Source organism: Perissodus microlepis, chromosome 23, assembly GCF_051167445.1.
Source record: "Perissodus microlepis isolate ML-2025 ecotype Zambia chromosome 23, ASM5116744v1, whole genome shotgun sequence".
Taxonomy (NCBI): Eukaryota; Metazoa; Chordata; class Actinopteri; order Cichliformes; family Cichlidae; genus Perissodus; species Perissodus microlepis.
The window spans coordinates 2,169,871-2,195,086 of record NC_140482.1 but is presented as its reverse complement, the minus strand read 5'-3'; the positions used below and the strand labels follow the sequence as shown (position 1 = coordinate 2,195,086).

The window sequence follows — 25,216 nt, the reverse complement described above, 5'->3', positions numbered from 1 at the left end:
GTGTGGTGGCCAGAGATTGGACGAGAGATCACAAAGATGGGAGCAATGTGAGTTCTGCCTGAGAAATACCCCACTCAGAGAAAAGAACCACTAATCACTACACCAAATAGCTGCTGATATATGTCAACTGGACAGTAAACACAACCTTGTAGTTGTGGATTATTACTCGCGTGACATCTTGATTGTACCTCCATTACAGGCCAGCAAGTGATTGACTGCTTGAAAAGCCTGTTTGTGTGCCATTGTCTGTGATGAGCTCAAACGCTATCCCCCACCTCACATATTATCCCAGCAAAAACTGTTCAGTAAGACGTACAACATTGGTCACACAACTTCCAGTCCCCATTATATGCAAGCTAATGGTGCAACAGAGAGAGGCATTGCTATGCCACGCCCATCACAGCAACTGGCCCAAGTCCTGCATAACTAATGAGTGGCTGACACATAAGGACAACAGTTCTCGTTCTAGTTCAGCAGCTGCAACCTCATTATATTCATTACACTAAGGTACAACAAAAGGATCTACAGGCGAAATTAAATTATTGTATCTTCTACAACAGATGTCATTCTACACGTCACTTGTCAGAGCTACGCCCTGGTCAACTTGTGAAACTGGATGGTTAGAAGGGTTAAAAGACACCTGCAAAAAATTGCCAAAGCTCCATAGCCTGGATCATACTTTGTACAGAGGGTTTGCTCACTTGCAGAAACTGGAGACAGGAGGTTCCACTGTCTCTCAATCAGACTCCAGAGTCTCGGGCCTGTTTGGTGTTTCACCCGACACCCTGCCCGCAAGGATCCACCTGTATTGGAGGCCCTGCCGACCAGCTTCGAGAGAACCTTGGACAGAGAAATCAGCTTGCTATGGGGAAACAGCTTTACCCTTTAGGTGTGTGGAAGTATAGAAAATGCTTTATTTAGAGTTAATGGGGAAATTGTGGTCAATTTTGATTTGTTTGGTATTCATGCTTGGATAATTGGAAAAATATATGTGTACTGTTGATCACATTTTGACCACATGTTAATTTGTGGCCCCTGTTCCAGGCTTGGCACACAGTCTGGAAGACTGAGGAGACAAACTGAGTCCCACGATTGGACAAGATGTATTTAGGCAGGCCCCAGCAAGTGAAGATTTCTCTCACTAGAATCTGGGAAATCACTTCAGGCATCTCAGGAAGTGGAAGCGCTGCTGGACCTTTTTGGTGATGGAGGTGGTGTTGGTGGTCCAGGTGAGGTCGTTTGAGATGTGAACTCCCAAGAACTTGATGCTGTTAACAGCATTTAACCACTTTTCCGAGAATAGGCGCTTCTTTTGGGATACGGACTCCTTCTGACATTTCTTTGGAGGTGGAGGAACACCAAAGTAATTGCTTGAAGGAGCTTCTTCGACATCTTTAAGAGTTCTAAAAAAATGTCTGTCCTCCTCCAGAAAATCGTATGTACGCAAACGCGTGTTGCAACTTCTTATTGCGCGTCTTTTATTATAAAAAGCGCATGTGCACCTGCGGACCACTTATGTGCACCCCCGTGTATAGAGTTTGCAGGATGCAAAGCGACCTTCAATAACAACTACTTCTGTTGCTAATAAGAAATGACATCATTCGACCTGTGGCTTTGAATAAAAAAATTAAATAACAAAATTGCCGTGCTGAGTAGAGAATTTCTTGCCTTCTTAATGAGGTTGGGACCATCAGTTGTGCAGAAGTCAGGTTGGTGCACAGCTGACAGACCTATTAGACAACTGTTAGAATTCATATTATGACAAGAACCAATCAGCTAAGTAAAGAGAAACAACAGCCCATCAATACTTTCAAACAGCACAATGATCCCAAACACACCTCCAGGCTGTGTGAGGGCTATTTGACCAAGAAGGAGAGTGATGGAGTGCTGCACCAGACAGCCTGGCCTCCACAGTCACCTAACCTAAACCCAATGGAGATGGTTTGGGATGAGATGGACCGAAGAGTGATTACAAAAGGGCCAACAAATGCTCAGCATCTCTGGGAACTCCTTCAAGACTGTTGAAAAAACATTTCAGCAAGAATGCCAAGAGTTAAGAAAGCAGTAATGAAAGCAAAGGGTGGATATTTTGAAGTTTCTGAAATTTAAAAAAAAAAAAAAAAAGACGTTTTATTTCACAATTTTTGTTCACTACATAATTTTGATGTATTCAATGAGAATCTACAATGTAAACATTCATTAAAATAAAAAATAAAAATAAATAAAGTGTTATTGATGAACACATTTCCTAGTGTGTCTGTCCATAAAAACACTTGATGCCCAAGAACAGAACAGATGTCAACATGTCCTATTTAAATAAATAGAAATATAAAGTATCAAGAGTAATGTGTTCATAGTGTCATTTTCACTTAGCCTCCATCTCACCCTTCTGCTCTCATACTCTTGCCCATTTCCTTATGGTTGACTCCATGTACTTAAACTACATCACTACTTCTGCTCCACTGTTATACCTCCCGCTCCTTCACACACATGTATTCTGTCTTTCATTCCTCAATATACCTGCTGTGAATCCGTTCCAGTTCTTTCTAGCCAACCGCCTACACTGCATGACAACTGCCTAAATGCAATGCAGGCAACTGGCTTGAATGTAGCCCCAGAAAGTACCGGGTAATTATGGCGTTACATGGTGAAATATTGTTTGTTTTTCTGAAAATTCACCATGAAATAACCCAATAAAATGACTTACGCTGTACTTAAATTTACCTACAGTCTAATTATTTAATTGTTTCCTGTAAAAAAAAGAAAAAACATGAAATTGCACATAATTACAGAGTACTTGTGCCTTAGTCACAGCTCTTACAGTGAAACATTTAACTGTTTTGCAGGTGCTGCAGGTGACTCCATAATATGACCGGCACCCCAGAAAGTACAGGGTACTTACAGTGGAATTGTTTCACTGTTTGCTGCAAAAACCTGACTTGTTGCTCACAATTACAGACATACTTGCGCCTTGTTGCCCTTACATTGCATGTAATTAAAGGGTACTTGCACCCTGGAAAATACAGGGTGTTTACAGTGTCATTGTTTCCTTGTTTCCTTCCTCATGGGACAATCTGTGTATTTTTAAAAATTATTGAGTGACCTCCTAAGTTTACATTGATTAAAATTACCATGAAGAATTGGCGGCGCCTGGTGTTAAAAACTTTGCATCGTCTCCAGTATGGTCCGAGTGGCAGCTTCCGCATTGGTCCTTGGCCCTTGGCCATTTACACAACAGTAACAATGCACTGTGAAAATTCTCTTAGTAAGTGAAGCAAACGCAGGGAGACAGGTAAAACATCAGGAGAGAACAGGGATTTCTTCAACACTTTGTTACTCAACTAATTCTCATTACTGTAAAGACAGAGACCCCTGCCGAGGGCAGAGGTTCTCCAAAAACAATGATTTCCAAGTCAGAGTGTAAGTCCCGCTGCTGGAGCCAAGTCTCCTCAGAGTGATGAGGCAGGCATTTCTGTACTCAACAATGCCACCTTTATTATGTAAAGTCTCTGTTGCACTTCTCATCTGCCCGTCTGATTTAGTTCTCCAGCACTTGTTAACCATGGAAAAAGTATGTCAAAGGATTTTGCTGAGTAAGGGTCCCTGAGCTGCATGTTGCTGACATCAGGATCCTGAAGGAACAAAAGGGACTCTCGACTGTATCGAAGAATAGTCGAGAGTCCAGATGTCACACTGCTGCTGCTGTATGTCGCCATTGTCCAGTGCCACGTAGTAACCCTTGGCTTGGCTTTAAACATTTAGAGTGAGCACTGAAGAGTCAGAGGACACAGCCAAAGTTTGGTACCATGAGCACAGCTTTTTGCAACCAACCTGCACCAACTGTGCACTTGTTTTGACATCTTCTTCTGGTGTTCCAAATAAATGAAGACTTATCCTGGCAACTATCAAGAAATTAAGAAATTAATTACTTATTATTAATTAATTAATTATGTATTAAAGACATTGCACCACCCATGTTCTCATTCTGTGTAAACTGCCCTTTAATGCAGCAGTCACAATGACTATGTTACTAAAATATTATCAGGATATCTTCCAACGGTTCTGACAGATCGTTCAACTGCACAGACTTTTTCCACCATTAAAGGAGGACAATTGTCTGTCATAGTATAATACAATGACATAATATCATACAGTGGGTAAAGTAAGTATTGAAGTATTGAACACATAACCAATTAGTAAATACATTTCTAAAGGTGTTATTGGCATCAATTTCTCACCAGATGTTGGTAACAACCGATTCAATCTATACATGCAAAGAAATCAAACCATCCATGTCCCAAAGTTAATTTATGTGTAATACTGAGAAATGACACACAGGAAAATGTATTGAGCACATGAAGAAAAGAAGGCACAAAAAGGATGAAAAGTCATTAAACCAGGTGAAATCTATCAATAATTAGAAAGTAATCCTGCCACTTATTGCAAATTAAGATTAGCTGGCTTAGTCAGTGATGGCCTATAAAAATGTGTCTCATTACAAAGGTGTCAGAAAAGAAAAATTTCACGATGCTCACAAATTTCAGAAGCTCTTTCAAGACATTTGCAAGCTTATTGTTAAAACATTTTAACCCCAAAGGGACCCGACATGACTCCGTGGGTGTTTTTGCCTTTTTTCATTTTGGCACAATCAGTTTTTACTGTAGCACTTTGGATTTTCCAGCGCACAACGGTGCTCTCCTCTCTCTGGCCTGGCTGCTACTGAAATAGAGAAGGCTGTGACAAACCAGCCCCCCTGATACCACACCCTGAATCTGCTGCTCCCCTCCTCCACCAACCACACCCCACCACAAACATATTCATGGCATTGGTTACAGAAGAATTTCTAAAGTACCATTTCTAAGGTACTACTGAAGGTACCCGTGAGTACTATTGGGGCCATAATCCTGAAGTGTAAAGAACATTTCATCAAAAACTGGCCACAAAGTTTTGGACAGAGGAGTAAAAAGAATTATCAGAAAACTTGTCCAAGAGCCAAGTACCACTTGTGGAGAGCTATGGAAAGACCTGGAATCAGCAGGTACAACTGTTTCAGAGAAAACAATAAGCAGCCATGGCCTTTATGCATGCCAAACACGCAAGACTTCATTGCTGGAAAAAACCCAAGTTGAAGCGTGTTTAAAGTTTGCAGAACATTTTGACAAGCCTGTGAAATACTGGTAGATTTCTTTGCATGTATGGATTATTTGGATATCTTGAGAGAATTTGATGACAATAGTATCTTTAAGAAATTAAGTTCATGCATAAGTTCAATTAGGAAGCTCTGTAATCACACAACTGTCTGCTTCCCAGGTATTTGGTGGCTCATCTAAACTCACATCCACTCTCCCAGACTGTCAAGCTCATTGTGACATCACTGGTCTAGGCTATCTGCCCACCTTTTTGAGGCCTATCACTCCACTCTACTTTAAATCTCATTAAATCTCATTGCTCATCTGTCCTTGCACACAGCTTCATGCAGAGTAACATGCATTCATGTTACTCTGTCCTTGCACACAGCTTCATGCAGAGTAACATGCATTCATGTTACTCTGGCTTCATCCAAGCCTCCATCTTCATCTCCAGTCCGCACCTGGGTCCATATCTCTCGATATACGGTCTGCCTACACAGACTGTGACAGACAGGACTTATACTAACTCGTAATAAAATGGATAATCAAACACACGGTGAATGAAAAGGGGTGAGAGAGGGAGAAATGCTCAGTGCATCATGGGAAGTCCCCAGCAACATAAGTCTATTGCAGCATAACTGAGGGTCACCAGATCCAGCCCTAACTATATGCTTTATCAAAAAGTAATGTTTTAAGCCTAATCTTAAAAGTAGAGAGGACGTCTGTCTCCAGACTTCAAGCTGGTAGCTGCTTGCACAGAAGAACAGCCTGTTGGAGCAGCAGGAATGGAGTCTAACAGACACGCTGATGGTTTGGAGGAAGTAATTACTGAAGTTATCTCAAAAAGATCAATTGGAGAAAAAGTCTCTAGATGAATATCAATGGTACTGAAAGTATTGGACATAATGGTTATGTCATGGTCCCCGTGTCTCTCCAGCCGGCTCACGTTGGGCTACGGTGTTGTTTTTGTGTTTCTCCATCCCTCTCGCTCTCTCCCTCTCTCTCCCTCATTGTCCTCTGTCTGCCTGGGCGGAGCTAATTACTGGGCTCCTGCTTTTGGCCTACGCACCTGCGTTGATGGTCCGCTCCTGCCACTGATTAGTTCCTGTTTTCCCAGGCCAGCTATTTAAGGTTGTGGCTCAGAGCAGCTCATCGCTGGAACGTTGAACGCCCGGTGTTCATGAAGCCCCAGCTAGTCTACAAGTTGTCTTTGTAATTGCTTGCTTCTGTGTGTAGGTTCCCTGGACCTGTTCCTGTTTCCTTCCCTGGATCCCCGTGTGGCTGTATGGACTAGAGTGTGAGAGCAGAAAGGCGTGAGTGGCAGAAGAGGAGTGAATGCAGACTGAGGCGAGTCTCACAGAGGACAGAGTGGACGAGCTATCACTGAAGATTCGTGTGTTTGGATTTCCTTCCCCCCCTGGAGCCCTGGACCCCCGCCTGTCACTTGTAAATTTATTATACAAGAGACAGGCAAATTTATTATAATCTTGCAAGATTATAATAAATTTGTGAAGTAATTCATGAAGTTATTACTTCATGTCATCAAGGTTAAAGTTCTTCTTCCATACGAGACTCACTCATCCATGTCTTTATAGGCCTTGCTTTGTGTTTTGGTGTGCAGTCATGTTGGAACAGGATGGGGTCATTACTAAACTGCTCCCACAAAATTGGTTAAGAATTCCTTTCACTAGAACTAAGAGGCCGAGTCCAAGTACTTAAAAACGGTGCTTGCTGTCAGACAAGTACAGTTCTCCGGTCAACTGCCAAAGCCAGACTCGTCCACTGGACAGAGAAGCATGATTCATCACTCCAGAGAACACGTCTCCACTGCTCTAGAGTCCAGTGGTGGCGTATTTTACACAACTGCACTCAATGCTTTGCAGTGTGCCTGGTGACGTAAGGCTTAGATGCAACTGCTTGGTCATTCCACGAAGCTCTGTACACCAGGGGTCGACAACCTTTCTGTTGATGAGTGCCATGTAAAATTTCCTCAGAAGTCAATGTGCCATATCAACCATTGCATTAACAATAAATGTGATAATGCTCAACAGTTTCACACTATAATGAACAACTTAACAGCAAAGGAACTGTAAAACAGAAAATGCAAATGCTATTTAAGGTCTCATCACAACAATGTTAAGAAAAAATAAACTGGAGCAATGTGACATGTTTGTTAATACACATGTTAATGTGATCCTGGTCTCCCACTCAGAGACACAGGTCTCCCAGTGTCCAGCATTCAGAGGCTGCCTGAGGACTCATGTGAGAGAAAATCTGCTCACACAGATATGTAGAGCCAAATACTGTCAATAAGGCCTCTGCAATGTTCTGAAGACAGTTAAACTTGTCAGGTAGTGATGTCCAGCAGGTGCAGCTCCATGAACACGCACAGCTGTGGATTCCAGCTGTGTTGGTAGTTCATTCGGATGTATCCGTGTATTTCCGTGGTGCTGATGCTGCGCTGAGCGGACAGCTCCTGAAGCTTTTGAAGAGTCGGAATGTGGAAATCTCAACATCGCTTGAAAAAACTGCCAGCCAGCAACGTCCTTCTCACTGGTAGGGAAAGTGATTTTTAGCCAATTACAAGTTGAATCTGGGAGTTGTGGTTGTTAGCTAAGAGACCGTCATTATGCGAGCTAATTTGCGATGTGCACTGGTGGCTTGGCCTTAGATACTTGCTTTTTAATGCACCCTCTCAAATTAATTCACTGCGTGTTGTGCCATCAGTTAACCCTTCGCGTGCCAGTTGTGTCATGAGTGCCCAGGGTTGCCAACCCCTACTCTACGCACTGTTCTTGAGATAATCTGAATCTGACTCTGCAGAAAACTGCCAACCTCTATGCACTATGCACCTAAGCATCCGCTCTCTGATTTTACATGGCCTACAACTTCTTCCCAACTTGCTCTTCTTCTCAATGCCTTCCACTTTGTTATAATGGGGGTGGCTGTAGCTCAGGTGGTAGAGCAAGTCACCTACTAACTGGAAGGTGTCAGGATTTGTGATGCGAAGAAGTGACCCAAACGCAGGACTCGTGGATAGTGATGAACAGAAGATGGTTTATTATAAAGAGTGGATGAACAGAAGATGAATGAACACTGACTGGCTGGATAACTGAGAGCACACACGGGAAAGATGACATCAATGACACGAGGTGAACAGAAGGAAACTGAAGACTTAAATACTCTGAGTGATGATGACGACGATTGGAGACCGGTGAGTACACAGCTGAAAAAAGTGCTTGTGCGAATGGGTGCGAATGGGTGAATGAGGCGCTTTGAGTGCTCAGAGTAGAAAAGTGCTTTATAAGAACCAGTCCATTTACCATAATACCACTAAAAGTCAACTGTGGAATATTTAGTAGTGACATCCCATAATGGTACCATGCTGGAATTCACCGAGCTCCTGAGGGCAACACTTTCTTTCACAAACGTTTATAAAAGCAGTTTGAGAGTAGGCTATGATTGGAACAACTGAATTCAATGATTTGGATAAGTCAGTGAATACTGTTGGCAATGTTAGCTATGTACAAAGCTGTTCAGTCTTTTCACTTAAATTAATTTCTCTATGGAAATACGTATTTAAATAAAAGCAGTTGTATACATTTTAGACACAGACCTCAGATGTTATTTGGTTGTTGGAATTGTCCTTTGGTTCTCTGGGGGGAATAAAAGCTGTGGAGGAATCATTGGAGCTCTCTTTTTCTTCCTAGATAGATCAGACAGATAAACATAGTAGCCATGAAGTTTTCAACTGCTTACATGTTGTAGCCATAAGCACTCACTTCAAAGAATTAGTAGATGGTACCTGTGTGAGTCTTGGCTGTGCCAGAGGCTGAGGCTCAGCAGCTTTTGATTCATCCACTTTTCCATTCTTCACAGCATCCAGTGCAGTGGTGGTTGAGTCCAAACTGAGTTTTGGAGTTGAGTGGGGACTGGCATGAGGACTGGTCTCATTGTTGTTGTTCTGCTTCAACAGGTGACTATTCATCAGGCAGGGAGTTCTAGGGAAATGACATGTACAGTAACTGTTGTATCAAACAGAAATTTAAGAATGAATTGGTTCAAAATCTATATAAATGTGATAAACATGTCTGGCTGGATACATAGATAAGTTTGACATAAATGTCTACCCCTTTGTGTCTACATTATAAAATCCAGAATGCTTCATTATAGATTTATTTATTGTTAATACCCTCGGTTTATTTTCCATGCTCTAGATACCATCAAATTTTAGTTAAGAGCAGTTATATATATAAAAAAATCCAACGATACTAGCAACCTGCAAAATATACTTAAAAAAAAACCTTTCTCCATCTTGTGGCTTGAATTTTTGTTGCTCGTCTTAAAGTAATTTGCAAGATATGCGAATGAAATAATTTGATTCCTTTGATGTCTTACTTCATTCCCTTCTTGTCTTTCTTCTCTGGTTTGTGTTTGGAGACCCTGCTCCTTGAGGCCAGGGAGATATGGATGTATAACACTGTCATGATAATGACAGGGAGATAAAATGCTGCTATTGCTGTTCCAAATGTCACAGCAGGATTAGAAAGGAACTGCAGGAAGGAAAGAAAGGAAAAATGTTACATAAAGCAAGTATTTTCAGTTTCTTTTATAGTATGGTCAATATTTTACTACATTTACAGATACAATATACATCATGATACTAGAACTTTGATTATTGTTGTATTTGTAAACTCACAGAATTAGTTATAGCATTTCTCAGCAACTCCATTAAAGTCAATCACAGGTAAACATTTAAGAGCTGAGGGAAAAACCACGTTAGTGTAACAATAAGAATCCTAGTTGAGGTTGACTGGGGTAGACTGAAAACAGATAACACTGTTTATAAACTCCAGACCAACATCATTATACGTTATGGTAGCTACCCCTGCCAGCTGGGGGTATTTTTACTCCCTCTTGACTACTTCCAGGTATCTGAGCTTTTATTACATTGATTCCCGATTACTGAAAGAGAACTTCATGAACAGGCCTTTCGTGGTTTGCATTATTAATGACAAATAGATGAAAATCAGTGATGCCTCACATTTTAAACTAACAATTACTAAGGATTTTATTCGGAATAATGAAAGACCATTCAATAATAACCTTTACAAAACCTTGCACTCATTCATTACACATGAAGTTACTGATGGTTACAGCTTCCAAAGACAAGTAGGAATCTGACTTTAAGGAACTGAATTTATCTTTCCAGGATCTTACTGGTTTCTCTAATTGCTGTAGTTTGTTCTTCTTCTGTTGTCCTCAGTAACTTGGGTCCACATCATAATTCTGGACTAGCCATTTCATTATTTTTATCTAATCATCTTCCAGGACATTTTAACCCATTTTGCAACGTGACAGCATGTATTTAATAGCTGATTTAAAATGTTGAAGCAACAGCTTCTGAGTAACAGTGTTCACCTGACAGTAAAGTTGTTGTTGGAAATTTCTATACTCTCATTAAGTTATCGGGCTTTCAAAAGAATCATTGATTTCTTTTCTTTTCCCAGGGTAGAATATCATACAGCATGCATCTTTAATGACTTTTAAAACACAAGAAGTGTTTGAATGTAGGTTGGATTATTTTCTCTGCCAGGAGAGGCTCAAAAGAGATATCAAATAGGATAAAACTATACATGCAAATATACATAAATATTTTAAGAACTGGTGCCGAAGGATCTGGCTTTTAACTTAAGAAGTTCAAGGCCTGGTGACGTCTCGTAGGTGATCATGATTGTCTTCAACTACTAGTTTCTCTTTTTTGACAGCACTCGTTGGACTAAACAGTACTGCCAATAAAGAGAAAGTCCAAAAACTACACGAAGATCTAAGAACTGTTCATTTAAACCAGTTGGGAGGGCCTTTCTGAGACATTTCTGAACAAATGCAAATTCCAAGATACATTCAAACAACATGTATACAATACTGGTCAAAAGGTTTAGAACACTCCAATGTTTCCAGTTATTTATTGCATTTCTAGTCACTCGAGTCCAGTGAATAGCTTGAAATGGTATAAAGATAACTGTGAAGTGCAAGAGGTTTAAAAAAAGGTAAGGTTACACAGAATTAGACAAAAAGGCCTTTTTAGGGAACTCAAAATGTATTTAAAGCTGTTCTGCAGCAATGAAGGTTGATCGAGTCTTGAAAGCTGGTGCTACTAATTCCCGAAGGTGATCCAACTTTTCTGGATTGGGCAGCAGGATTTTTGTATTGTTTAGAAATTTTTTTAAACAATACCGATCAGGCTTTCAAACCAAAGAACTTGTTACCAGCTGTTATACTCTACAGATCTGTATTTTAGTGGGTTGTTAGCCACTTTCAGTTTGTTCAGTGAGATAATGTTGTTGTTCTAGTTTATCAGTTTGCATCTTAACCTTTTTATTACCAAAAACTAGAAAAGCTATCAAGACTGCCAAAATCACTGACATCTCTGGCAGTCACAGCTGAATCAGGAGTAGGCTAACAGCACACAGTGGACAGCAGGACACTTCTACTACTACTAATAACAAAATTAAGTTAATTATAATGATTCAATGGAGCCTTTCTGTTCGAGTAAACTTAAACTTACTCGAACAGAAAGAGTGAAAAACAAAGTCGATTTCTCAGTAACTTTGTAGAGTCTGTGTTTGTTTACATTGCACTTCCTCATTCCCTGCTGTATCTGATCAGTAGGACTTTATACACAACACAAGTTCTGTACATAGATTTTTTTTGTACCTGAATATAACACTCTCCAGGTGGCACCGTTCTCTGTCCAACGATGAACTGCCAGAACAAGATGGCAGGAGCCCATAAGATGAATGACAGGATCCAAGCCGCTGCAATCATTAATCCTGCCATCTTAGTTGTCCTTCTTGTCGGATACGTAAGGGGTTTGGTCACACAGAAATATCGATCGAAGCTGATAATTAACAGATTCATCACAGAGGCGTTTGACACAACATAATCTAAAGCTAGCCACAAGTCACAGACCACCGGCCCAAGTGGCCAGTAGCCAACAATAATGTAGACTGTATACAAATTCATACTGAAAACACCGATGATCAAGTCAGCGCATGCTAATGAAAACAGGAAATAGTTATTGACAGTTTGTAGGTGACGGTTTACTTTGATGGAGAGCATGACTAAAATATTTCCTGTAACAGTCACAAAGCTCAACGATCCTGTAACCATAGCAATAAAAAACATCTCCAAAGCTTTGTATGGACTTCCTGTTCCCACTCCACTCTCAACAGCAGAACAAGATGTTGAATCATTGGTGGATATGTTGCAGGATGTGTTGGAGAACAGGTCAGTCGTTTGGTTGAGCAATGAGCCTAAAAGAAGAGAAAAACAAGAGGATCGATTGAGAGAAATATGCACTGTGCTGCTGTAAGGTAACAACAACAAAAGTTGATTTTTTAAAATGTGGGAGACGGGTTTAAACACCCACAGCAGCTGGGTTTGTGACAGATCAAAATAGAGAAAGAAGGCTTTGCTTTCTAAACAGGGACAGTAAGAACATTTAGATTCAAAGAGGAAAAAGTAACAAGATGATGACATCAGGGTAGACAGCTACATATAAAAACATTTACAGCTGTTTGAATTTAAAGAACGTGTTAGTTGTAAACTTATTAGCTTCTCAATCTCATTATCCAGTATGTTCTGTCACACACACACACACACACACACACACACACACACACACACATGTGCACACATCTGTATCTTGTGTATTTTTTTAATGTTTTTTTCTTACAAGTGCAGCAGTTGATGACCCTTTGTGTTTTTGTTCTTATTGCATCTCTTTTATTTTTGCAGGATTTGTTCTTTCCCCTGCTGGTCACCGTTGTCATTGCTGTGTTTCACATGTTTTGAGTAATTACTTGGGCCGTTTCCCATTCTTCTTTACAAGCTCCGTCAGGTTGGATGGGGAGTGTTGGTGAACAACCCTTTTCTAATCTCTCCAGAGATAATACATTGAATTCACATCTGCGCTCTGGCTGGGCCACTGAAAGTCCTTTGTTATCTTGGCTGTGTGATTAGGGTCGTTGTCCTGTTGGAACATGAACCTTCTCCCAGTTCAAGGTCCAGAATGCTCTTGAGTAGGTTATTATCAAGGATGTCTCTGTTCATCTTTCCCAACCCTGGCTAGTCATTCGCCACATCATTGTAGGCATGGGCACCACTGTCAATAAGCACCCTCTGTACATCTATGACTGCACACCAGCCCACCCAACCAGCTTCATTGTCAAATATGCCTAACATCTCATCTCGCTCATGTCTGCACTTCCTCTGTGTCCTAAGCAAGAATAACCTGGGCCAGAGGCTGCTGCTGTCCCTCTATCGCTCCTCAGAGGAGAGCATGCTCTCCTACTGCCAGGGTGTTTGGTACGCATGGGTGACTACTGAGACAGGAAAGCTCCACAGAGGGTAATTAACACTGCCCAAAAAATCATTGTCTGCCGTCAGGTCAATCAGACTCACAAACAGCTTCTTTCCCTGGGCCATTTGGACTGTTAACAAACACTAACCTGCCACACCCCTTCCCTCCCCACCCACCTCCCCAATCTGACCCATGATCTGAGTAACCGCCGTTACTCAGATCACACACACTGACTCTATTCGGACCAAGTCTTTTTTTCTTTGCACTACTTTCACACACTTTGCAACCTGTTCTCTAATGTGTGTCCGTTCATCATGTGCCTTTCTTTTATTTTTGTATATATTCCTCTTGTTTTGTATATATTTCTCCTGGCTGTTATTTATTCCTGTCTACTATTTATATTTTATTCCAGCACAGTTGGTGTGGAGCAACCTCAATGTCATTGAACATGTACAATGACAATAAAGGGCTATTCTATTCTATTCTATTCTATTCTATTCTATTCTATTTTGCTAAGTGGCATTTTATACCTGAAATTAGTTAAAGGTTTTCAGACTTACTTTTTTGTCTACTCTTTAGACATTAAACATTGTGTCCCACAGAAAGAAAGCAACACTGAAAGTGCTGCCCAGTTTTGTCCAGGAAGATAAAACACACAGTTATTCATGAAGGGTTTGATCCATCCAGCCACAATTCTTTAAAAAAATCATTTATATGGGTTTGGGTTGCAGGGACAGCAGCAGTCTTAGGAGCTTATCTGGGTGAACATCGAGATGCCACCCCAGAGATATAATCTCTTCCCTAGTCTGCCCCTGGACCTCCTTCCATTTGGACACCTAGGAGGTGCATTATTCAGAGGTATCCGAGTCAGATCATGGAACCACCTCAACCGCCTCCTTTCAATGTGGAGGAACAGCAGTTCTACTCCAAGTCCTTCTCGAATGACCGAACTCCTCAACCTATCTCTAAGAAAGTGCCCAGCCACTCATATCATGCCTGCTTCACTTTTATGCTCAGCTGTCTCTTCTGCAAGTTCCCACCTCATGAAGCCAACAGAACCACATCATCTGTAAAAAGCAAAGATGAAATCCTGGGAGACCCTCCACCACTTGGCTACCACAACAGATTGGCACAGCATATGCATCAGTGCAAGTGCCACCCCAATCCACCTGTCAATGTTGTCTCTGCCTTGTGAACAAGACTCTTGAACACCTCCACTTAGGGCAGTACTTATACCTGACCCGGAGTGGGCACGCCACCCTTTACCGGCTGAGAGCCACCACTTTGCTACGCCCAGCAATTCTGTCCTTAAAAATTATGAACTAAATTGGTGACAAAGGGCGGCCATAGTGGGTTCAAAACCACCGGAAACGATGGGTGCTGACTTAATGCCGACAATACCAACCAAGTTTCTGCTACCGTTGTACAGGAACTGAATGGCCCGTATCAAAATACTTGACAACCTATACTCCCGAAGCACCACCCACAGGAATCCCCCAGGGACCCGGTTCTTCTCCACAAAACTACAAAAAACATGTGGACTGTTTGAGCAACCCCCACCCACCCTGAGCCAATCCCTCAACATGTTTGTACTCACTGCTGATATTGCCATCATATTAAATAATTTTTTGCTTTTTGAGAACAATTTGAGAGCCACTGCACCAATCCTGATTCTGAATGCACTGATGAGGTGGTCAGCTGTATCAGATGCTGCAGTCAGGTCTAAAAAGAATAACGAGTACTAAAAACAACACTACTACACATTACTTGCATCTGCACTTATTAAAATGTCATTCGTACCTCTTAGTAGAGCAGTTTCTGTACAGTGCTTCCCCCCTACAGTCAGAATGAAATTATAAAGTAAGTTGTTGCCTTTCGTGTTAATAGACTTTTTTTGTATATAGCACTTTTCTACTCAAGCATCTCACTTTTACACAACTACCCAGTTTTCCTTCTGTGCCTAAGTGCTTTCTATCTAACATTCACACTGCGATTGGATGCAACTTAGGTTTCAGTATCTTGCTCAAGGATAATTTGCCATGACCAAGACACGCTGACTACACTGGATTAAGCATTTATGCAAAATTACGAACACTATAATAGTTTTATTTGATTTTGGCGAGAAATCAAGTCAAGCTGATCTAGAAAGTCTTACAAATCAGATAATCTCAGTACGACTTCAAATTTCCCAGTGTGAATCCTATTGGCAAATCTCATATAGGGTGTGCTATTTAAGCTGTTTCAGCCTGCATACAGATGCTGCTCCCTCAGTAGGCTGTTTTTGCCAACCAACCTCCTTTCATGCTAATCATGCTGTTTCTGACTTAATTTTTTTCTGTTATCATGGATGCAGACTGTGTTCTGTGAGGGAGTCTGCTATCCTATCCCCGCATTAAGCTTTCCATGTATGCCTGCAGAAAGGGAGGGGGAAGGTCTCTGAGGCAAGCTGACAAAGGGAATACACAGCTCAGACGCTACAGTCAAATAATGTGTGTGGACAGAGCAGAGTGTTGTTTGGTGAATTCATGTTCAATTTGGCATTGTTGTTTAAAATAAATAATATATTAACATGTATATTAGTTGTATGTTAGCGGCTAATCTAGCTAACAAATTAACAGTACAGAGTGAAGCTAGATGACTAGAAATCTAAGAAGTCAACATGTGTGTGAGTTCTGAGGGACCACTTCAGCTCTGTGCTCCTCACGGGGAGAACATTGACAGCATGATCTCATCACAGACTACATTTCACTTCTGTGTGGACAACACTGTGCCCCTCTTAAAGGTAGAGTGTTTCTCCAATAACAAGCCCTGGATAAACCCTGAAATAAATGCACACCACAAGGAAAATAAGAGAGCTTTTAGATCAGGAAATAAGGAGGAGGAACTGAGAAGGAAGAAAACATCTACAGGAAGATGACGGAGGACCAACTGCTGCAGAATAACATCAGTGGGATTTGGAAGAGGCAGAAAATAATTTTAGGTCACAAAGCAGCCAACCACAGTATGTGAGAACACAGGGCTGTGTCTCTGACAGGCTGGTGTGCTGTACTGGGGCCCTGCTGGCACGTTCCTGTTCACCCTCTACACTGCAGACTTCTCCATCAACTACAAAGGCTGCTATCTACAAAAGTTTCCTGATGACCCTGTCATAGTTGGCTTCATCACAGGTGAGGACGACTCAGAGTAGTGATGGTAGATTCAGGACTTTGTGAACTGGTGCCAGCTGAACCATCTCCTGATCATCACGGGGAACCCACCACATTGAGATAGTAGACTCTTAGAAGTACCCGGGTGTTCACCTGACCAATGAAGTGGACTGGAGTCACAACATGGATGCTCGTTACAAGAAGGGTCAGAGCAGACTCTACCTGCTGATGAGACTGACATCTTTTGGAGAGTTGGGATGTGCTCCTAAAGACCTTTTTTGACTCTGTGGTGGCGTCGGCCATCGTTTATGCCATTGTCTGTTGGAACAGCAGATTATCTACAGCTGAGGGGAAGCGGTTGGATAAGCTCATCAAAAAGGCCAGCTCTGCTCTAGGATGCCCCCTCAATGACAATGTCTCCCATGGGATTCATGAAGCTGCAGCAGACCTGCAGAGCTCCTCCAGTGACAGACTGCTGAACTAGATGCACAAAGAGGCATGATCATATAGCAGCTGTTAGACTTTATAACCATCACTGCTTCCAACACACACAAAAGGTTGTTTACATCCCACATTGTAAATATATAATCCTATTTATTTTGATATTTGTACATACAGTGCTGCAGAGCTGTGCAAACTTTCTCCTCTTTTTTACACGTCTGCTCCTAATCTTATTGTACATGTGTATAGTGACAATAAAAGGCATTCTATTCTATTGTATCCCTGCTCTTATTTGCAGTTTTTCAATTTTCTTTAAATAGTCTGTCTTTGTTGTTTTTAAGCACAAATATACAACACTTTTTGTACATCTTTTTTTTTAAGTATCCTACTCAGATGCAAATTTCTTTGAGTCTGAGCGTGGTATTTTTAATACTGTACAGTATCTTTCTTGCTTTTTTCCCTTATGTTGTAAGTTTGCCCTGTACAGTCTCTTATTTCTTGTTTTTTATTTTATAATCTTCACTTTTGTGTGAATCTGCATGCTTGATATGCCTGTCACTTTGCTGCTGGAACATGTGAATTTCACCAAAAAGGATATTTCTATTGTATTCTATGCACACAAAAGAACAAAATAATCTTGAAATGTGCACAACAGGCTGATGAGAGGTATTACGACTGATTTCATCACTACCATCTCACACACTCATATATACATAAACAGCTTTCCTGCAACAAGGCTCCAGACAGACAGCTGCTGCAACTCTCTAACACAGGCGTACACATATGCATTCCACTAGTAGCAACTATCAGAATTCTTTTTGTTTCAATACTGAAATATTCATCTAAAGGAATTTATATTAAATTATACAAGCACAGCTGTTCAGTTGTTTAATTCCTTATGTGCCTACAGCAGCTGCTGTATTTGACAGGAAATCTAAATATATACTCCATAACACTGCGTAACATTGTTTCAGGCTGACTTTTTAAAAATTGCTATGGACAGTCTATGTACAGCTGTACAGAGTACAAGCTTTGATCATTCTTTTACTCAAACAAGGACAACACTGTCAAATAATATCGATAACTTTTCTTATTTTGAACGTGCAAATTAAAAGTTGCATCTTTCAATGGCAATGACGCCTACAGTGTGGTGACCTTCTGAAGCCAAGTACTTCCATGGCTGGTATACCATTTAATGTCTTCTCTATGTTTCATGTAAATGTGCTTTCATGTGGTTCTACATATAACGACTTTTGCAGGCCTCTCACGTAAATGCTATTAGTATATGTAACCCATACCAACTACTCCCTGTCACATGACCCACGTCAGCTGATTTGAGGTCCCTTTCTTGATTGGCTCCTTCCACGTCGCGGCAACTTTGAAAACCGGCTGTGGAGGGATACTTCCGGGTTCGACTCCTGCTGTGGCTGTACGCTTATGGCATTTAGAACGGTGTTGGAAAACAAAGCGTTTTCTCCCCTCAATTCATTTCACCTCAGCGGTCAGGTTTTGTTCCCTCCCTTTGAATTAATCTTCTTCATATTGAAGTGGCGAGCCGGTAGGACCATTCTTTGTTTTCCCCTCTTTTCCCCCACTTAGCCGTCTTTGGATTACGGACATATATTCCCCACTGTATGAAGCTGGACCCTAAGGAGGAATACCTTAAAAGTGAACTTTAAAAAGAAAAGGACCAAAAAGGACTCTTAGCAAAAGGACTCTTGCACAAAAAAATCACAGGATTGACTTATCATTTAATTGTGGACATTTATGTTGTGTGTTGTATTAATTATTTTGTTCCATTTCCCCCTTTCCCCCATTTATTCAATATATTTTTGGTACAAGATATTGCAGTCTTTGGTCTCATCATTCACACCATCTAGGCTCCATAAAGAACTATTTCTTCTGCGCGTCAGTCAGTCAACTCATCCCTTGAAATAAAACTAGTCCTTATATAACTTTGCGTTACATATACATGAAACAAACTGGGGTAAAAGACAACCAGAATAATCCAGAATGGTGTCCCAACACCTTCAATTGTCTGTGAAGGTTCTCAGTCATCCAGGTCATCGTAGTCAAAGGAGCTTGCAAAGACCTCTACATTGGAGAGACCAAACAGCCACTTCACAAGCGCATGACACAACATAGAAGAGCCACCTCCACAGGACAAGACTCAGCAGTCCATCTGCATCTAAAGGTCAAAGGTCACTCTTTCGAGGATGCCAATGTTCACATTTTGGACAGAGAGGACAGATGGTTTGAAAGAGGAGTGAAAGAAGCATCTATGTCCACTGTGAGCGACCATCTTTGAACAGAGGCGGGGGTTTACGACACCAACTGTCTGCCATCTATAATCCAGTTTCGAGTTCCCTCCCCAGACGCCTTAACGCCCACTCACATCCTGGGCCATCTGACCTCAGGAAATCACATGATAAGGTGGGGCCAGGTTTCACAATGAGCTCACCCGAAACCCTGGCTGATTGTGACCCACACCCAGTTTCACACCTTGGCTCAGGCGATTAGAGGATCATCAGGGGGTCCTTTTGTCCCTCTGTGGGGGAAACTCCCACTAGGTTTATATCTGGGACTCTCCACCATTTGACCTTAGAACTGAAGAAGCTTCTCAGATGAGAGGTGAAACATCTTCAAGTAACTTAAAGAACACCTTCAATTACTGGAGACAGTTTAAATTAATTTTGTGAGCAGGACCACACATCATACGTTTCCCTTCTAGTTCTTTGTCTGTAGATGTTCTCTTGCACTTGAAACTGTTTGTTCTCCCATCGACAACTAATCCTAGAAGAATCCTACTTACCCTTTTAATATGCTCACCATTGTCCCTCGGACCATCTGGCGAAGAACTCCATAACCTATTTTCATCTCTTTCATGCTGTACATGAAACCTAACAAAACGTCTGCCTCTGACCAACATGCCCAGGATGCAGCAGAGAGACAGAGCACCACTCCTGACACATTCTCACTGCCTGAGAACATCTTGTTGCGTTGTTTGGCCTTGTTTCTCCTGATGCGACACCACTGACATGTTATAACTTGTCATAAGACAAGGCTGCAGAGTGGTTGGAGAGGTTATACCCTGGTGGAAAAGCAACACCATTCTTGAGCAAACTGGCAACCCTCTATCTCTCTCCTCGTTTTCTTCTTTACAAAATACATCAACAGACATTCCCAGCACCGGAAGGCCAATTTCTTTCTCTTCAGTCCCTTCTTTATAGAATTCCTCAACTAATATTCACCCCAGCTCAGGGTACTTCACAACCCAAAAACTGCACATCCACTCTCACCTGCTTAGCTCCAGCTGCTCCTCCAAAACCCTAAACTACTGAGCCCACACTATCTCTAGTTAGGGTGCCTGTTGGGATGACTGTTGTTGCGATTTGGTGCTGTATAAATAAAATTGCATTGAATTCAAAGTCTTTAGATGTTGCTACTTTCAGGTCTGTTCTTTCTGTAGATGTGTCCATCCCCGCCAAATTGATCACACAATCCAACTAGCCCTCAGTAACTACCTATCCCATTTCAGGCTTCAGTGCCCACGGGGAAACTCATTTGTGTAAATCTCCTCCTCCAAAATTTACTCTGCCTTTTTGCACCAAACAATAGCTGCTCCCCCTTTTTGGACACCTCTACAGTGCCCTGCCCATAATTCCTCAAGGCTATTCTTTAATTTCTCACTGATTCCAACTGATTCCAAATAGCTTTTCCCAGTAAAAATCTGGCTTTGACAACATCTCCTTGAGGTAACTGTTGTTTGGATTTGGCAGAATATAAATAAAATTTAATTGAAATAAACTGAAAAGCTCACCAGCTTGAATGGCATCACCTTCCATGATGATCAGCTGTCAAAAGCTGATAGATTGAGCCCTAATGTTGCACCTTCTGCTGGTTTTAAGTGTTATCAGGGTGGAAGATGCTTTTCCTCTAAATGGCCTTCTGTATATATTTTGTGCTCCATTTTCCCTTCCCAGAGACAAAACTTCCTCCCATCACCTTTGTTCATTTACAAAATCTAACCAGTAGTCGCTGCCTCACCTCACAAAGAAGGTCAAACTAACCAGCCAGGCAGCCCCATTTCCATATTCTATTTTAAGATAAACTCATCCCTATGTCCTTACAAGGCTCCGTCCATTATCCTCATCTTCAAACATTCCAGCAAACAGATCCTTTGTTCATCACAAAGTCTGGGCACGTCACTGCCAGATTTTTGTTCTTCTCACTCTTATGAACAAATTCTTATGATCTCTTCTGTGGCCCTTCCTTCTGCACTGATGCCATCCAGATCTCATGAAGGAATCCTGATCAAGGTCATGGGACATATATATATATATTTGCAACAATCTTCAAGACCTTTGTAACGCACAATCATCACTGCTTCTAAGGAATGCCTTTTTTGATTTGGATTTTGTTTGAGGTTAGCGCTGTGCAGGGTATACCCCAACTCTCATCACATGACAGCTGGAACAGCCTCTGCCCTTACCACAGAATTAGATAAGTAAGTGAAAATGAATTTTAGATAGAAAGTTGGTGTTAGAAATATATTCATTTGTGTACAAAGTCACAAAGCCTAGCCTATTTTTATCAGACTTGACTGAATCTTCTGTACATGTCGATTTTTATGTTCCCTTAAAATTTGAAATGAAAATACATAATGTTTTAAAATATTTGTAATAATAAGCTCATTTTAATATGGCTGCTATGGCTGTTGAGTAATGAGAATGTTTTATAGGAGTGTTCAGACTTCAAGCCAATAGCCCATCAAGTGAGGGATTTACCAAGGAGAAGCTCTATCCCCATAGGCCTGAACCCCCTCAGTGAAATCATGAATATGGATACCGACCGTAGAATGGAGCAACCTTTAACCACCTCTACAAGGATGGCATCAAGGTGTATGCCAGGAGTGAACGAGACATTGGTTCACTGATCCACACCACAAGGATATACAGCAACGGCATCTGAACGTCATTCAGACTGAAGAAGTGTAGTCAGATGGTAACAAAGAGAGGGAGGGTAGTCAGAACTGAGGGCATCACACTACCGGAAGGCAATGTTGCAGACATCAAAGACAACAACAAGTACCTGGGCAACAGGCAAATGGAAACCACAAAGAGGCCGCTTGGAAAACTGAAACCACCAAGTACCTGCAGAGGGTAGGCAAGTCCTGAGGAGTCCGCTGACTGGTAAGAACACCTGGACCACACGGTGATCAGATACCCTGATGATAATAAGCTGACTAAAGGAGGAGATAGACGCCACTGACATCAAGACAAGGAAGCTCCTTACCATGCATGGAGGGTTTCACCTCAAGTCCAGCAACCTGAGACTGTACGCTAAGTGAAAGGAAGGAGGCCGGGGACTAATGAGTGTCAGAATCACTGTCCAGGATGAGACGATGAACATCCATGAGTACATCAGAAAGATGGCCACAACTAACCACGTGAAGAAAGAACCCCAAGAAAGAAGAGCAAGAGGAGGAGCCATCATGGAAGGACAGGCTCCTGCACAGTATGTACCACCAGTAGAGAGGAAGTGGCTGACATACAGAAGTCCAACCAGTGGCTGGACAAAGCTGGACCAAAACACAGCACAGAGGCGCTAATCATGGCAGTACAAGAACAAGCTCTGAGTACAAGATCCATAGAGGCTGGGGTCTATCACACCAGGCAAGGAAGGTTGGTGGTTCAATCCCAGGCTCCTCAAGTCTGCATGCCAATATCCTTGGGCAAGATACTAACCCCAAGTTGCTCTCCGATACATCCATCGGAGTGTGAGTGTGTATGAATGTTAGATTGGGTGAATGAATTAGTTGTATAAAGCGCTCTGAGTGCTCAGATAGAGTAGAAAAGCGCTATATAAGAACCAGTCTATTTACTTTGACAGTAGTGTTTTCAGTTTTCCTTCCTTCCCGTCTTCTTATGTCAGATTAGTCCCAGTTGTGTTTCCTTCCTGTTTCCCATTTCCTCATGTTGTTTTTCTTAGTCTGTTGTCATTATATATCCCATGTGCTATTATGTGCTCTGTGTTTCTTGTGTCCCTGGTAACGTGTAGCTCCCTGTTTTCTAGTCTTTTATTTCTCAGTTTTCCGGTTTCCAGTCTAGGTTTAGTTTCCTTTTTTGGTTTTGTTTGTTTTCTGCTAATAAAGTTTTTGAGTTTACGTCTCTGTATACGAGTCCTGCATTTGGGTCCTTTATCCTGCCTGCCACAGCACTAAACATGACAATAATAAATAGCATCCCTTGGAAATGTTGCACCGTTTTCCTCTCCTATAAACTTTGCAATAAATTGCTTTACTCTCTCGTCCTCAGCAGTTGTACTGTCATCAGTTTCAAAAGAAACATGAGGCCGCCTTCATAATCCATCCGCATCCTGATTTCTTTTACCGGCTCTGTACTGTATGTTGAAATTGAAATTCGACAAAGCAGCAAGCCATCGATGTCCAGTTGCGTCAAGTTTAGCAGACGTTAACACGTAGGTCAGTGGGTTATTGTCAGTCATGATGGTGAAGTCAGCTCCATACAAATAATTAGCAAACTTGTCCGTAATTGCCCACTTCAGTGCAAGAAATTCAAGTTTGTGAGTGGGGTACCTTCTTTTACAGTTAGACAGGCCTCTGCTGGCATAGGCGATTCCTACATTCAGACCTTGCAGGAGAAACTGAGAGTGGGACAGATATCTCTGCCAAAGGTCGGTGAGCTGGCAGAATGATATTGTGCGTTGTCTCATTTTTTAGGAGAATGGGAACGTTAAAGGATGTCGGCCGTGGCTTTGACATTACATAGCTGGAAAGTATCAAGCCACCTGGTAGGCTGGACTGGCTGTGGGGCTCGTCTTGAAGAGTGGATCCGGGGCCTGCACAGACATTTTTGACACGTCCATTTAAGGCTTCTGACCAGCTGGAATTACTATGTTGGTTTTACATTGTGACTTGACTGTCCCCACCAAACTATCAGTTGTTGTTTTACTCCTGTAGATAGCATGCAGATGTCTAATGAGAGGGGCATAAGTACAATGCTCAGGAATGGTCATTTGCTCATTGAAGTCCTCATACAAGATGTCGAGGGCATTTGTACCAGTGGGGACTGGAATCTCTGAATTTGCTCTATTATCTGGGACAATTAGGGCTAGAACAGTTACAACTTTATCCTCCCTGTGAAACTCTGTGGGAAAGTGATGTCAACTTCCCCAAGATATGGGACAATTTGGCCTGTAGCACCTTCAACCTCTAACAGATCATCTAATGGCAAAAGAAGATGAGAAGGTAAGTGGGTCAACTGAAATGATTTAGAAATTGTGGTAACCTGAGACCCTGAGTCAATGAGGCAACTATGTGGTAGTTCCCCAATCTTAACCTCTGCAAGACACCTTGATCTGACTAGTCCATTTGGAAGGTGATTCGGAATGGATTCAACATGTTGTCGTTTACTTTGACATCTCTGTTCTGACTTGGGACTCTTGTGAATGTTCTTGGTTCCCGTATGTCCCATTACAGGAACCTTCTCCAGTTTAAAGCTTGACCTTGGGATGGCTGTAGCTCAGGTGGCAGAGCAGGTCAGCCACTAATCAGAAGGTCGGTGGTTCGATCCCAGGCTGCCTCCTGGCTGCATGCCAAATATCCTTGGGCAAGATACTAACCCCATGTTTGCCTACTGGTGGTGGTCAGAGGGCCCGGTGGTGCCAGTGTCCGGCAGCCTCGCCTCTGTCAGTGCGCCCCAGGGCAGCTGTAGCTACAATGTAGCTTGCCATCACCAGTGTGTGAATGTGTGGATGACTGAATGTAGTGTAAAGCGCTTTGCGGACTAAGTAAAGCGCTATACAAAATGCAGGCCATTTACCATTTGACCCTGCTGCTGGGCTTTCCATTCTTCCTGTCTGGCTTTTTAGTTCTTTGTACTTTTGATCAGCCACAGCCTTGTTTATAGCATTTTTGCAGTTCCTGGCTATGTGACCGTCTTCACCGCACCTAAAACAGAACCAAGCCATAGGCTCAGCTCTCACTGGGGTTCGTGGTAGAACTTGGAGTCTCAACCACAGGTGCGGGTGGCTCTTGTGTTTTTTCCATTGCTATAACTTGTCGATTTCTTTGCTGTTTAAGTGGTTTTGTTGTCAGTTCTGCAACCTGCTTC

At 41.9% G+C, this 25,216-nt stretch overlaps 1 protein-coding gene across 1 annotated transcript in view; it reads right to left on the bottom strand.

The window, feature by feature from the left end:
* LOC146360714 (muscarinic acetylcholine receptor M4-like) overlaps positions 1-25,216 on the bottom strand; it is a 65,659-nt gene that overhangs the window by 16,912 nt on the left and 23,531 nt on the right. Inside the window, exons 2-5 of the mRNA XM_084920448.1 lie at positions 11,847-12,445; positions 9,528-9,682; positions 8,935-9,130; positions 8,746-8,835 (exon numbers count right to left, since the gene is read on the bottom strand). Coding sequence (XP_084776574.1) covers positions 8,746-8,835; positions 8,935-9,130; positions 9,528-9,682; positions 11,847-12,445 — 1,040 coding nt within the window. The remainder of the gene's footprint in view (positions 1-8,745; positions 8,836-8,934; positions 9,131-9,527; positions 9,683-11,846; positions 12,446-25,216) is intronic.